At 34.6% G+C, this 16,798-nt stretch overlaps 1 protein-coding gene across 1 annotated transcript in view; it reads left to right on the forward strand.

Annotated features, from left to right (window-relative positions):
• EDTP (Egg-derived tyrosine phosphatase) overlaps positions 1-16,798 on the forward strand; it is a 451,026-nt gene that overhangs the window by 273,591 nt on the left and 160,637 nt on the right. Inside the window, exon 11 of the mRNA XM_090399919.1 lies at positions 10,246-10,323. Coding sequence (XP_090256045.1) covers positions 10,246-10,323 — 78 coding nt within the window. The remainder of the gene's footprint in view (positions 1-10,245; positions 10,324-16,798) is intronic.

A 16,798-nucleotide genomic window follows, 5' to 3' on the forward strand; every position in this document is an offset into this window, starting at 1 on the left:
GTTATTTATTGTGTACCAAGAGTTTGACTATATTGTCATGCTCTTGTAATTTAAGTGTTATTATTTGTTTTCATCTGAATAGACAACTGCTAAAATCCTAGCCAAAACTCAGTATATGTTTTATCTAATGTGTCATGTTGTTGCTCCCTAATTTTATCATTATCATATTCTTACATGCTGACATTTAGATTTAAAATTCTAAACAATAACTGCCAATATTGTATAAATAAAAAATCTGCTTGACTTTGCAAAATTAATGTTTCTTGCAATCTAATATAAAAAGGGAAATAAAACTGAATGTGAGATATTACAGAGGTAATTCCCAACTGAGTGTTCCTGGTAAGATTTATGCCAGTATACTTGAGAAACTGATATAAAATATTGTAGAAAGGAAGCTTGGTGAAGAACAAGCTGGATTCAATCCAGTTAGAGGTTGTCAGGATCAGATTTTCATTTAAGTGAAATTTATTAAGACAAATAGTTGAGAAATCTTGCAAATATAATAAGGATTTGTGTTTAAGTTTTGTTGATCTGGAAAAGGCATATGACAGGATGCCAAGAGAAAATCTTTTAAAAACGCTACAGTTAAAGGGTATAAATGGGACATTATATCAAGATAAATAGTCTCTATTTAAGCTGTAAGTCAGCAGTTAGACTTAGAGGTACAGGGAGGTTTGAAGTAAAATCAGGTGCATGACAAAGGCACACATTACCTCCTCTGTTATTCATTATTTATATGGATCACATTATGTAGGAAAGTGGTATTAAATCTATCAAAATTTGTGATGTTAATCTTGGCAATTTAGTTAAGCAGATAATGTTATACTTCCAAATAAATCCAGTGTAAGTCTGCAAGATTCTATGAATAAATTGAATAACTGTTATAATAAATTTGGTAAAAATCAGCAATTAAAATATAAAGGCAATGAAAATAGGCAGATACATTGAAAACATCAATATAGAACAAGTAAAACCTTCCAACTATTTAGGCACACTTTTAGTGAAGATGGTAAAATTATATATGGAAATAAACAACAGAATTAGTTAAAGCTAGTATGGTAGGAAGTCAGCTGAATAAATTTACACAGGGGTCCTCGACCTACATCATCCTCAACATGCGTCGTTTCGACTTTACGGCGGTAATCCCATAAATAATTTAAAAAATAAATTTCGACTTGAAGCAGTGCGACGTAAAATTCAAATGTCGCGGGAGAACTTGTTTGCGAGCATGGCGGAAAAATACGCCGTTATGCGCCGTTTGTTTGGGAGAGGTGGCATCGCTTGGGTCCCAGCATACACTTTTTTGGGTACCGCGTGCTTTGTTTACATCCGTTCTCTCACTTTTGTGTTTGTGTTTTTTTGTGACTTTTTACCCTTCAATATGGCTCCCAAACGTAAGGCAGACTCTTCTGATGGCAGTGTGTCAAAGAAAAGGAAAGCCATTACATTAGAAGTGAAATTAGACATTATTAAAAGGGCAAAAAAGGGAGAAATGCCAACAAACATCGGCCGTGCATTGAACTTAAGTCGTACCACAGTTGGGACTATTATTTAGGATAAAGTTCGCATTCTTGAACACGTGAAAGTACAGTTTCATTTGTCATTTTGGGAATTGTTCTCATTTTTATGTTTTTTTATTACAGTTTCATTTTTGTCATTTTTCTGTACTATACAGTAATTATGTTCTCCCTTTCATTTTCCTATGACCTAGTTCTGTTTCTTGATATATACATATGACTATAAGGTGTTTTAGGTTAGGTAAGTAACTTAGGCTATGGTAATTCCAACTTGCATCGAAAATTGCCTTATGTCGGTCCGTAGGAACGGATCTCCGACATAACTCGAGGACCCCCTGTATATGGAATATGAAAGAAATTAGTGAAAACACTAAATTAGCTGTATACAAGATGGCATTCAAACCAATTTTAGCTTATGCATCTGGGGGTTCGGTTATAAATAAAACAAGTGATCAAAGACTGAAGACCTCTGATATGAGAGTTCTGAGAAAGATTAGTGGAGTGAACAGATGACATCAAGCAGTATCACATTAAAAATGAGGATATTAGGAAAGAACTTGCCATTATTAGCATTCAGGAATGTGTTAGTAGAGCTAATCTCATATAGTATGGTCACTTAAACAGAATGGGAAAGGAAAGATTAGCAAAACAAGTATTCTTTGCCAAGTTAGCAGGGAAAAGACCCAGAGGAAGACCAAGAAGTAGATAGATTGATACAGTAAAAAAAAGTGCCTTAAAAGACAGAAATATAGCATCTGATAATATTGGAACGTTGTCAGATAACAGATTAATTTGGAGGAAAATTGTTGATCCGAAGTTAGCAAAGGTATAACTTTTTTCATGTAGTGCTATCATAATTATCCTGTATAACCCCCCCCCCCCATGAGGATATATGATTAATTGATGACCCTTCTTTCAGACATAACAGTGATTAGTGTTTCTGTCCTAAACACTACTACTGTTATGTAGATATTTTCATGGACATTTAGACCATAAATGCATAAGCTTCTACTAGTTAACATCCCCCTTCAAACCTATAGAATCAAATTTTTCTCTGTAACACCTGTCTTCCCCAAAATCTACAGCTACTATACAATAAATAAATAAATAAAATCCTGTGGACTGAATTATATAGACCAAACATTACCAAGCCTAGAAATCTGAAAAAAAAGAACATATAGGGGATGTCAACAGCAGAACAGATACCTCAGGATTAGCCCATCATTTCTCGATTTCGAACCACTCCATCAATTGGGACAACAGCTCCATGCCATACATTGAAGAAGATTTCAGATGTAGAAACTTCAAAGAAGCTGCAGTGGTACTCCAGACAGGAGACAATCTCAACAGAAATCAAGGCATGATACTAAAAGATAGACATTTGGAAAAGCTTGATAAATTCGCTATGCTTAGCAGAACTCAACTTTTCGAAAAACTATAAAATGCAATCAACAAACAATGACTAAGACTCCATGCTTCATGCTCTTGATGTTATGTCATTTAGATTTTAATTAATTTAACTGTTGTTACTCCATTCTTTTTTAGCATTTAACGTTAGTGTACCCATTTCTTGTCCTGAAGAAGCCAGACAGACTTTAGCTGGCGAAAATTGTCGACGATTGTATATATTTATAAAGAACCATGGTCCACTAATAAATCCAAAAAGAAAATTTTTCATACTTAGTGTCAAGGGACCAAATATTAAGTTACAATAAAAATTCTTGGCTGTTAGGCCTAAACTTTTCCCAGGCTTTCTTTCAACTTTTCTTAAACATTTTCAAAGTATGCTTGTATAAATCTACCTGTAACATCAATAGGGAAATTCCTCTATAATTCTCAGTTTAATTTCCTTTTTTTTATAAATGGTGCTCTAAATGCTTTACTCCATTCTGGAATTTCACCTGATCTGGACTACTGATTTTGTATTGCAGTCATAGTAAAACTTTGTACCTCCATATTTGAGCATTTCTGATTATATTTTTGTTCCATCTGTCTTCTTTCAGTACTAAAATGTAGTCATGATTGCATTCTTCCTGGATACTTTGTCATTGTCACTACTTATTTCATTTTAGAATTTTGCAAAGCATATATTTCTGGCTATCTTTTTCTACATGACCTTCATCATCTGATTCCTTTTACAGTAAGCATTTCTCTATATGTTCACTGGGCATCTACAGATGCCATATGGCAGTGGTGTTCAATCTTTTTTACTACGCAAGCTACTTTTCTATGAAAAGTTATTCGGCGATCTACTCTTATAAGTTATTCAGCGATCTACTCTCTTATATAGATCACGTTCCCCCAACCCGATATCTGATTACGCACAAAAATAACGACTAAAAAAAAATACACAACTAAAAACTTTATTTGTGTATTTAAAAATTTATTTACCACTTTTAATTATTTTAATACAAAAAAAAAAAAAAAAAAAAAAAAAAATATATATATATATATATATATATATATTGGAATAAAATTCTCTATTTTGGAAAACCAAAGTTAGGAAAAACAACAGATTGATTAGAAACTCACAAGTTACAGGAAATGCTGGTTGATTTAAAAAAAAAAAAGTTAATGTGAAATTTGGCATTGTTTGGGCCATGCAATATTTTCATAGTCAAGTTGATATGAAGAAGTGGCCAATTGCAGACAATCATCCAAATGATCATTTGTAATTTGATTTCTTAATTGATTTTTTATGACGTTCATATTTGAAAAAGTGGATTCTGACAAGTATGTCCGAAACACGACAGAATTTTTCGTGCAATATCAGTTAATATTGAGAATTTTTCATGTGCAGACTTCCAAATGACTTCATTGTTTATTGATTTTAAATGTAAACTATTCTGAATGTTTATTATCTCAAGTTCTACTTCAGCTTGGTTTATATCAAACAGCCCACTAATTTTATTTGAAATTTCTGTGATGTTCAAGTTTTCTTGAAATGGATTATTGATAAAAGATACAATCATTTCAGTTTTATTAAAATCTTTAAATCTTGAATTTATTTCTTCCTCAACTAATTCTATTTCATGAATAAATTCTTTTAAATCGTAACGAAGCATTTCTTGATTTTGTTCAAAAAATTTTAATAAATATGAAAGATGTCTAAATTCGCTGTCATTTATATTTTTCTTTAATAAAAATAAGTATTGTTGGAAAGTTTTTATTGAACTTGAACATGTCAATTAAATTTTTATCTCTATCTTGTAACTCTAAATTTAAATTGCTTAATTTCGTACAGAAATCTACTAAAAATGATAAGTGTAAGAACCATCTTTTATCATTCAATTGTGGATAAATATCTCCTTTTTCATCAAGAAAATTTTTTATATCATTAATTAATACAAGAAATCTTTCTAAAAATTGACTTCTGCTGAGCCAGCGAACATTATTGTACAACAGAAGTTCCCTATCATCATCTGCCTGTAATTTAAATAACCGCTGTTGCAGGGCTTTTCCTGGAACAGAATTTTAAATGTAATATCCAAAACATCTTTTGTGTTTAATCTTTTACTACACAGTACTTGTTGGTGAATAATACAGTGGTGCGTTAAGAAATCTGGATATTTGTCATCGTTTTTACACAATGAAATGAAGCCTGATTTATTACCTATCATTGCAGGAGCACTATCAGTAGTAATAGACACAAGTTTAAAAAGTGGAAGTTTGTGTTGTTTCACAAATTCATCAAATGCCAAAAAAATGTCTTCTCCCCCTAGTCCTTCCCAATAATGGTATAATTTTCAAAAGTTCTTCTTTACTTGAATAATCTTGAAATACCATGAGAATAAATACCATTAACTGAGCAATATCAGTGAAGTCGTTTGATTCATCAAATTGTAATGAAAACGCAACACACTGGTGAATGTCTGACATTAACCTGGCCTAGAAACTTTTCACAGGCAATTGGAACTCTTCCTTTCGGCAATTTGAAACCTTCTCTGTGGCCTAGAAGTAGTCTCTCTCTAGCAACGTCTCAAACCGAGAAGCTCCTTTCTAGAAGCAGGAAACTCCTCTCTCAAGCAACGTGGATCCGGGCAGTTTCTCTGACGGTGACTCTGGACTGGGTGGCCTCCTCTCTGACAGCAATTGTGGAACTGGGACACCTTCTGCTTGCTTCAGTCACTTTTTATTAGGCTTCCTCTGAGACCTCGCATGAAGTTTGGCAACTCCCAAAGAATCTATGAGTCTTTCATCTTAAGTTTCAAGTTCGGCACGCCTTTTGTTCTCCTCCACTTTTTTTATTGTAAGTTGCCAGCCATCGGAAAGTTGTTTGAACTCTTTCTGACCGACTTCGGAGATGTTTACACTTAGAGCCTGCAAACCTTTCTCATACATACAAGTTTCAATAACAATCTTTCTAATGCTGCCATGTACAGCTTTAGCAACAAAAACATTGCCTTTGTTTTTAACACTGTAACATATTCTTATTAAAGCAGTATGCACAGTTAGCTTCAAAAGAGTTATTTACAAAAACATCTAATACAAACTATACCGAGACAAATAAAGTTTATTTTTTTACAATATTCACATGGGACTTAACTAACCTAAGTAAAAAATCGATGTAATGTGCTTTGAAATATTTAATATTTAAGCTACAATCGAGTTTTTACACTTTGCTTATAATCGTATTCACTCGGCTCGCTGTTTGACTTCCACTGATCCAAATTAATTCATTTACCCGGACTTATAAGAAAATTACTGATTTGACAATTTTAACGAAAACTAAATAAACAATAGAAATACACTTGAAGCGAATTAAAAATAATACAAAATAATGATAAATAAAATATTATGTTTTCAGTTTTAATTAAATTTGTAAGTAAAGAGGAATGCACAAGAAATTGACCAAAAATCGCTCTGCGATCGACTGGTTGAACACCCCTGCCATATGGTCACTCCGATGCTCGGTGATGTTCCACACCTTGCCATGTAGTCCTGTTGTTTGCTATTCTGGCGGCCTCAACTCGCTGAAGATCAGTCACTCCACACACACACCATCCATCCATCTCATTGATGGTCTACCCTTTCCTCTTTTTCCAGGAACTTTACCTTCTATTACTGTTCTGAGAAGTCCCCTTTCCACCCTTTCCATGTGTCAAAAATATTTTAACTCTCTTCTGTCAATATCCGTAAAGAGCCTTAAAGTTCTACTGATCTTTTCTAACATCCATTCATTTGTACGCCTTTCAGTATATGATATCCTCAACAGCCTTCTGTAACACCACATCTCAAAAGCAGAGATCTGTTTCTTATCTGACTTCTTTAGGTTCCAAGTCTCACATCCATGAGAATGTTGGAAAAACAATTTCATCCAAAATCCTCAACTTTGTTCCCATGAAGGTAGATCCATCCTTTCAGATTTTAGACAGGTCTTTTAGACTGTTGTTTTAGCCATTTCTAACATTCTTATGATATCTGATGAACAGCAATTCTTCACATTAATAATGGATCCCAAGCACTCAAACTTGCTGACTTCCTCAGTTCTTTCTCCATTAAGGTACACTTGTTTCTCAAGAGCTTCTCTGTTTGTATTTCCTTTAAGAACTATAATTTTTGTCTTGCTAGGATTGAGTTGAAGTCCTCTGCTATTACTGATCTTCTTAACTTTGTCAAGAATTAGTCCTAGTTCTTCCATGTCATTATAAAGGAGTACTGTATTATCAGCATACCTCAGATTACTGATCAATCTACCTCCTATTCTAATTCCTGTCCTGAGCTCATCCACTGCTTCACGCATGATGTCCTCTGCATATATACTAAACATCCTTGCCTAACTCCTTTTCCAACTTGAAGCCAGTCAGTTAATCCAACACCTGTTCTTACCATGGCTTCTTGCTCCTTATACAAGTTGGCTATCAACCTGATAGTGTGTTGAGGAAAATCCATTCTTTTCATTACTTCCCACAGTAAGCATTTCCTCCAGAATATTTTATCACTTTTTCATGTGTAGCTACTTTTATGCATAGCTTAGCTCTAAATATTTTGTGCATATGCCAGGGTTTTTCAGTCCCATACTTTTGAGGTCTCAAGACTTATAACGTGGGCAGTTGATTAGATTAAAAAAAAAAAAAAATAAATAAAAAAAAATGGGATGTTATGCTTCTTGAAAAGTTTTTAAGCTGAATACATTTTGGAGAGTGGTATGGAGAGAACTATTCCAAAGTATGTGAAATGAAGGAAGAGGATGAGAAATTATATCGTTCAGCTGCCAATGCACTAATCAACTGTGGAATTCAACAGCAGCTGCCTTTATACACTATTAATGGGTAATGTGGCATGGCAGTTGTCAATGGTCTGCTGGAGCTCTCCATGGAAATACCTCTGAGTTTGTGGATTGTGATTTTATCTCTTGTGACTATTACATTATTTAAGGAATTTACAACGTATACTGGAATATTAATTGAAAGAAACTTTTAATAAATACCTCCTATATTTTGGCAACGTCACATTCTTCATGGGAACATACAACTATGACGTGCATGCAGGCACTACAAAAAACAAATGAAGTAGAAAGAGAGAAAACTACTGTTGTTCCTAGAGTCCTAAAGGTGCCCCCTAGTGGGCTATATTGGGTTGTCTTAGCTGTTGGGCTGAAGTTCTCAAGATGCAAGCTTCCCAAATTTGGGGCAGTCTCATGCACCCAAATTTGTTGAGGTTTGGAAAGTTTTTTTTAGAGCTGAGGCTGATTCCATGAATAATCTTTCATATTTAAATTTGCTGCAGTGTATTAACGTGGCTTTCTTCTGACGTATTCTGTGGCGGGTATCCAGAACATTTCATCAGTATGTGGGTATACTCCGTGGGTATCCAGACCATGCTCTGGATACCCGCCACAGAATACGTTAGAAGAAAGCCACGTGAATACACCGCAGCAAATTTAAATATGAAAGATTATTCATGGAATCAGCTGAGGCTGATTCCATGAATTTCCATGATTCCATGGAAATTTCATTTGCATGATTCCATGCACCCAAATTTGTTGAGGCTTTCCAAATCTCAACAAATTTGGGTGCATGAGACTGCCTTAAATTTGGGAAGCTTGCATCTTGAGAACTTCAGCCCAACAGCTAAGACAACCCAATATAGCCCACTAGGGGGCACCTTTAGGACTAGGAACAACAGTAGTTTTCTCTCTTTCTGCTTCATTTGTTTTTTGTAGTGCCTGCATGCACGTCATAGTTGTATGTTCCCATGAAGATGGCAATGTGACGTTGCCGAAATATAGAAGGTATTTATTAAAGCTTCTTTTAATTAATATTCCAGTATATGTTGTAAATTCCTTAAATAATTTAATAGGCTTATACGTTGGTAACATGACTATCAACAAGAATTGATCTCCTGTGATGAGTGTTCTAACTGTAGGAGCTCACAAATGCTACTAAAGTAGCACTTTTGTTTACTATAAAACATTTTATCTGCATGAAACTTGTTAATTCGAAACTTGTTCATCTATCCTGGATCATTCTTAAGGTATCACTATCATTAGTGATGTAATCGGTATCGTTCCTTTTTTCGTGTGTTCTGTATCATGAATTTATGTACTTTTTTTTTTTTTTTTTGTTGGAATATGTAGTAACAATTGTCCTGATCAGAGAAATTTTGCAGATACTAAACATTACTATTAGCTTTGCCCTTTTCTCTAGATTTTTTGAAAATATTTATTAGTTTGGAATTCATTTCCTATTCTGCTGTTTAAAGTTTCTGTGTAGAACCACTTTTTGTTTTTCCTTTTCAAATACCTATTATTATAATTTTTTTCAAAAAAAAAAAAAAAAACTTTTTCAGGTTTCTGTTATGGTGCCATTGTGACAATAGATCATATTTTCCAGCTTTCCTTGAAATTATTCTGTGCCACTTCTTGAAATTAGCTCCTATTTGAGTTTACCTTCATGTTTAATGAACATTCAGAGAGAGGAGATCCCTTCTCCTCTTGAAACCCAGTGCTTGAAAAATTCATATAGTTTAGAAGGATCTTGCATGTTTTTAGATGTCTTAGTAATACTAGTTGGTTTCATGTAAATGAAAACACCTTGTGTTACTAGGAAATTTCTGTAAATTCTTCTGCTAGTCCACCTCTTTTTCTTGGTGGCTTCATTATAACTAGCTTATATTATAACATATTGTTGTCAATATAAATAGATCAGAAACAATATTTCTCAATTACAAAGTTGCAAATACAAAACAGTTGCAGTCTTCAAAGTTTGCAGTTGTAATCTTTGGGTAAAACAGTGAAGGAGGCTTTTCCAAAGGATAGAGGTAGGCAGAATGAAAGAGTTCTATAGATCTGAAGCTGGACAGTAATGGATGTTGGCTAACAGCTACTGATGGTCTTAGTCTTAAAAGAAATAGAGGAATGGTGGTGGCCACTTCACACTGGACATAAAAATACTTATGGAAATAGCATTAGGCAGAAAATGAATGGATTACTAATGAGAATGGTGGAAGTGAATGAGAAGGATCATCAGATTGTTCTCTTCTTGATAACGTCAGTTATTTTTAGGGAGGATTTTGTGCATAACTAATGTTTCAGTATTCTAAGATACTAGATAGATTTGGGATTTGTATAATATTAGTAGTTGTAGGTTAGAAGTAGTTTTTAGTGAAAAAAGACTAAACTTTGAAGAATGTAATATTTATTATAGAGATATTTGGTATTTAGATGTATTTTTTAATGAGGTAATGTTATTTGCATTAATATTTTTTTCCTCCTAATCCTTTTCAGGGTTTTGTTGATGCACAATTGGGTCTACCTAGTGATTCTTTTTGTTCAGAATTGGATATTGATTGGAGTAACTACAAGGTTTGCTATTCTATTTCTAATTACTTTTCATTCTGTTGGAGTACCTAGTTTAAGAAAATGTTCATTTTATGAACAAAAGTTTTTTTTAAAAATATTTCTAGAATTATGCATAGTTATTGATATTGGGATATCTTACTATATCATATTGACGAGTTACCACAAATAGCATATCAAAAATGTTAGTGAAATAACATAATTCTGTCAATAGCATGTGATTTGATTGAATTATCTTATTTCACTAACATTTTTGAAATACAGTAGACATGCATTATAGCAAACATGACTAGCATGTGACCTGTGTTGAGTTAATTATTTCAGTAACATTTTTTAATATAGTTATTGCACACACACTATAGCGTACACCATTATAATGAACTACAGAATGGTCTAAGTCGCATAGAACTAACCATGCTATTCTAAACACACCTTGTCAAACAGTAATCTTCATGACAGAAATATCTTGCTTTATCCCTCTGTTGTTGTTAATATCCTGATAGTCAAGATAGTTATTAGTCAAGAGTTTTCTCTTTCTGGATTGACTTTTGCATTTATCCTGTTACAAATACATTAAATCCATAGCTTCTTTGATTTCCAAAATAGTTGACATTCTCTTTCATTCAAAATGCTAATTTTTTTAATATTTTTTTATGCAACTGAACAATGCCTAAAACTTTATAAACCCAAATATGCTCAGAATATTGTTCTTACATGTGGCATGGTGCACTTAAAACCTTAAAAATGCTCTTCTTGATGTATTCAAGAAGAGGTTGCCCTCTTCTTGACTGTATCTAGAAGAGGGCAACCCCCTCCCCAGATTCCTTCCAGTTGCTTTCTTATAGATCAGATTTCTACATTGTCTGTTTCCTAGGTAATAACTGCCCCTTTGAACTGGCTTCCACCATTCATCTGCTTTCCTCTGATCATGTAAAAACATGAGTGGCTGCTTGTCAACATCAATACACAGGTTGACTTTAAACTTATCAAACCATATTGTCTTTTTTCTTCATTCTGTCTACGTTTTTTTAATTTTTTTTTTTAATAGTCTTTCTCATGCTGTCCCAAATAAATATCCCTCTTTTCAAAAAAAACACTAAGGGATTTTTCTTTCTCCTTGATCACATCAAATGTGTGGCATGATTGTCAGTCATGTGACTTAAGGGCGAAGCTAAACAATTTTATGGTACAATATGTAGACATGGAGCTCAGGGTGTTTCTTCCCTTTTTTACACCACACCTGTATCCCTATTTATAAAAAGAAATTCCTGCAAATTTGATTATAAGGATTACCATTTCATTAGCAATTTATAACTGTTTTCAAAGAAATTATTAAGAGAGAAATCTCCAGGGAGTCAGGAATTCATCGTATGACAGCTAGTGTGAATGCTATTCACACCAGCTGTCATACTGTTCTTGAATTCATTCATGCTACTTGCACACTACCAATGGCAGTCCATTCCAATAACTCGCTACTCTGAGTAAAATCTACCCCCCCCCAGTTGATAGCATTCATTCTTAACTTCCATGGATGATATCGCATCCTCCATAAAATGAAAAATTTCATCTACTGAAATTCTGTATAACCCTTTCAGAAGTTTGTAAGTCTTAATCATATCACCCCTACTTTCTCCTGTTTGCTAGTGTCTGCAGCCTACAAATTTTCAATGTCTTAATTAGTATTTTGCAATCCTGATATCATTTTTGACACTCTCCTTTGCACTCTCTCCACTGTATCAGAATCACTACGGAAACCTGGAGGCCAGACCTGTGCACATCAGGGCCTTGTAAAGATAAGTCATTTTGCCTCTTTACTTGTCAAAGTTCATTTCAACATTGCCATTATTCTCTGAGTTGTATTTACAATTTTTGCTATATGGCCCTTGAATATCAATTTCCTGTCTGCTAAAATTTCAAGATCCCTAGTCTCATCAGTTTTTTCAAATATAATCCCTCCAATATAATAAGACATTGTAATATCTAATCACACCAAAGTGTATAATTTTACATTTATCGACATTCAAATGACAGCCATTTTCACATACCCACAATTCCAGCCTGTTCAAATCATTCTGCAAGTACCATATCAGCAGCATTCCTGATTACTCTACCTATCTTTGCATCATCAGCAAATAGCAGTATATCACCTATGAAATCCTTCCAATGTCATTAATGTAGAGATAGAATAACAATGGATCAAGGACTGATCCTTGAGGCTCACCACTTTGAATCTTACAGATTCACACCCCCATTTACCACTTTGATATGTCAGTCAGCCATCCTCTTAGCCATGCCAATAGTTTTTAATCCAATCCCATGTTCTCCAATTTATGCAACAGTATTCCATGCTGTATTCTGTCAAAAGCCTTAGCCAAATCCAAAAGTATCATCGTGCATTCATTCTCCTCAAGGATGCATAGTTATTGATATTGGGATATCTTAATTCCCTTAGTAAATCCATGCTGTTCATTGCAAAGTAGAGATTCACTGTCAACCCATTTCTGAATGCAAGCCCTAACCACCTTTTCCAAAATCTTCACCACCACCACTCCTGAGTATGTATGGGATTACCATACATTATTTCCACTCCTGTGGAATCTTCCCTGTTCTGAGACCCAAATTATATGGCCTTGTCAAGGGAATAAGCAGTTCAGCTGAGCACTCTTTTAGCATCCATGCTGATATCCCATCAGTTCCTATTGCAGAATTCTTATTCATTTTATGCAACAGCTCTAGTACTTCCTCCTCATCCACATAAGTTTCCTCATACAGTGAAGAGGTAGTGGTGAGTTCGATGTTGTGTGTAGCAGGTCGATAGCTTTTAACAACTAATGAGCACCACAAGGGTGGTGCTCATTAGTTGGACAATCACTTCCTCATTGGTCACTCACACACTATCTGCATTCATTAGTTATTCTTTCCAATTCATTCTTTCTTTTGCTTGCAGCATAATGATAGAATTCTTTTGGGTTGTCTTTAACTTGCAGAGTGAATTTCTTTTCATACTTGGACTTAGCTTTCTACACAGCACTTGTAACTCTTCTGGCCTGCTGCTTATGCTTATCGTAATTGACATCGTCCATATGCACATTCCTTCCACATCATCTTTCTTACGAATTTGTTGCTTAATTAGATTACACATCCATTTCACTCCTACTCTATTTATTCTTCGAACTCTAGGGACACATTCTGATAGTGCATCATTTAAGTATTTTTTAAACACTTCCCATGTACAGTTGATATTCTTCCCATCCAATAACTGATACCATGACACAGAACCCAGCATACTCCTCGGTTGGTCATTATTTTTTTCCTGCTTTGTAGTTCAGCATTCAACCTTTTCTGAATGGAACATTCATAGACTTAGCCCCTTCCCAAGTGAGTACTGCTTGATCACTGTCACCAGCTGGAGGCAGAATAGTAATGTCTTTAACTGAAACCCCCTCTGACACTAAATTCAATCTAACCCTCATTGACCTTGTGTTCCTTCTGTCATATTCTGCTTGAAGAAGTTGTCCCACAACAGCTCAAAAAATTCGGTTTCATTCTTCTCATGCAATTTCATAGCTACCCAATCAATATTTAGATAATAATGAAAGTCTCCCATTATTACTCTTTTCATACCCATTATATTTATTTGTTGATGCATTTCTTCTAGAAACCAATCCATGAGGTCTGTAACAACATCCCACTGTGTATATAATCTTGTTAGATTCAACCTCACACTAGATGGCTTCAAACTCACTGCCACATGAAAAATTGTTATTAGTATTGCAATCATAGGTCTCAACTCTAACTGGACTCAAGACATTTGATATCATTAGTAGCATGTCCCCCCCCCTTCCTCTCCTATCCTGTCTGTCCTTCCCAAAAATGCTGTACTTTTTTCACTCGATACCAGTTAGTACATCTGCTTCTGATAGCCAAGTTTCATTAATGTCTACAACATGGAGATCCCAAAATATTAACTAATTCAACAAATTCTACTCTGTTTATACTCCTAGCATTCATTTCATGTACAGACATCATAAATTACCTGCATGCTCTTTTGCAAACAGTTCTCTGTCGTCTGCATGACACAGTTCAACAACTTGCTAGTTCTCTGTTCTTATCTAATTGCTTATTTATGCAGACATTTTTACACATGCTTGATTGCTCCAAACTGAATGAACACAGAATCATTTTACTTCAATATGATGAAAATGAATTAAGAAGGGCTATGATGGCAAACGATGCATTTTCAGTAATTCTTTTTTACGTATAGGGTTTGTACATCCAGTTTCACCAATATAAGGTAAGTTACAGGTGCAGTAGATGCAATAAACTCTAAGATGTGCCAATGGGAGGAGAAGTTATATTGGTGAAACTGTATGTACAATCCCTATACGTAGGGGAAAAAAAAAAAAAAAGACACATTCGATATACAATTTTGGTGAAGCAGATTTTGCTCTCAACACCCTACACCAAATTGATTGGAAAAGTACCTGTTCTTTACATCATACAAAAACGTGGTATGAAAAAATTTAAAGAAGCCTGTGAAATTCTGTTTAATCACCCTAATCTCAACAATAATGGTGGCATAAAAATTCCAAGAATTTGGATGGCACATATTCAGCCTACTTATTATCCATACTTAAGGACTTTAAGCAATTTTCAGCTTTTATTGGAAAGTATTCCATACCCATTGGTTGAAATTTATACGTATAATCAGTTTATTTATTTATTTATTTTTTTAAATTTATATATATATATATATATATATATAAACATAGGGTGCTGAGAGGAGACCTCCACATAGCCTTTAAATGAATGCGGAGAACTGACCAGGGCTTCTGACCTAATGTCCAATCCTCACCTTCTCGTGGTGCACCCTATTGGATATCTACTTGGATACTGAACGAACGAGGATGGACTGGCAATTTGGGATTTAGCCGACCAAATTGTATTCTTATTGGTTAAACCAAAATAGAAAATGATGGTACAACACAACAAAATATCATGCCGGCTGGGGCGTCGCCCAGTTAAACAAGTCCCCGTTTTTTTTCGCCAGGGAACCAGGGCGAACAGCGAAAAGTCAGCTACTGGAACAAATCTGAAAACACACCCCAACTCAACTTCACCAGAGTTAAAGATCGGTACTATCAACATAAGAAGCCTGAATGGCAAAGAAATAGCGGAGGAATTAGATAAGTACCAGATCGACATAATAGGGGTGATTGAAACAAAAAAGACAAAAACTGGTGAGATCTTTCTGAGCAATAAATACAAAATGTTATATTCAGGCAATGACAATCAAGGAAAAGAAGGAGTAGCCATAGTATTCAACACAAAATACAAGGCTCATCAATTTTTTGAGGCTCTAGAGAAAGCTACTGACACAATGAAAAAGGAAAAGTTGGTCCTTGTTGGGTATCTAAATAGCAGAGTAGGAAGTGATTGTCAGACATACAAACATGTTTTTGGAAAATTTGGAGAAAAGAGCAAAGCTAATAATGGCAAATACCTCTTGGATTTCTGCTCAGGACATGGACTGGTTATTACTAACACCATGTTCCAACATAAAAATGTGCACAAATTCACATGGAGAGAACAGGCAAGGAATAAGAAAAGTCTCATTGACTATGTTATTGTTGAAAGTGATGTTTTCTCCCTGGTGCAGGACATCAGAGTGTACAGAGGATTTGAAATTGGGAGTGATCACTATTTAGTCTTGAGCAGGATAAAATTGAATTTCATATTGAAAAGAATGACATGTAAGAAAGTTTTAAAGCGAATAAAAGTTGAGCAGCTCACAGATGTGAACTGTAGACTAAAATACAGAAAGATTGTTGAAGGAAAAATGTAAGAGTTTGAGAACAGGAACCAAGCCTTGAAGAACACCCTGATTGATTCAGCTAGAGAGGCATGTGGCGAAGTTGTCTGCAAGGATAGAAAAATTAGAACTCCATGGTGGACACAGGAAGTTAAAGAGGCAGTGAAGGAAAAGAAGAAAGCATATCAAAAGTTCCTGGCAAATAAGTCAGCTTGTGCTCTTAAAGAATAAAGAGACAAATGTAAGAAAGCTAAACAGTGTGTAAAACTAGCTAAACAAAAATCATGTGAGGACTTTGGCAAGAACATAGAAAATAAATATCAAGAAGGTGGCAAAATATTCTGGAGGTTGTTGAAGAAACTCAGAAATGGAGGAAAGAATGCTCTAAAAGGAGTTAGAGATAATAAAGCTGAAATGAAAATGGGAGAAAAAGATATCCTTTAAGTATGGAGTAATAACTTTGAACAGCTGCTAAATGAAACAAGCAATGATGACAGCACAGTGATAAAAAAAAAAAAAAAAAAAAAAAAAAAAAAACACTGACCAGGCATGCAGTCAGGAATACATATCCATACTTGAAGTAGAAAAAGCCATCTAAGGCTTGAAATGTGGAAAGGCAGCAGGAGTAGATGATATTCGACCAGAAATGCTGAAGTATGGTGGTATAAA

Source organism: Typopeltis vanoorti, chromosome 1, assembly GCF_054136105.1.
Source record: "Typopeltis vanoorti isolate ZY-2024b chromosome 1, IOZ_Tvanoo_1.0, whole genome shotgun sequence".
Classification (NCBI taxonomy): domain Eukaryota; kingdom Metazoa; phylum Arthropoda; class Arachnida; order Uropygi; family Thelyphonidae; genus Typopeltis; species Typopeltis vanoorti.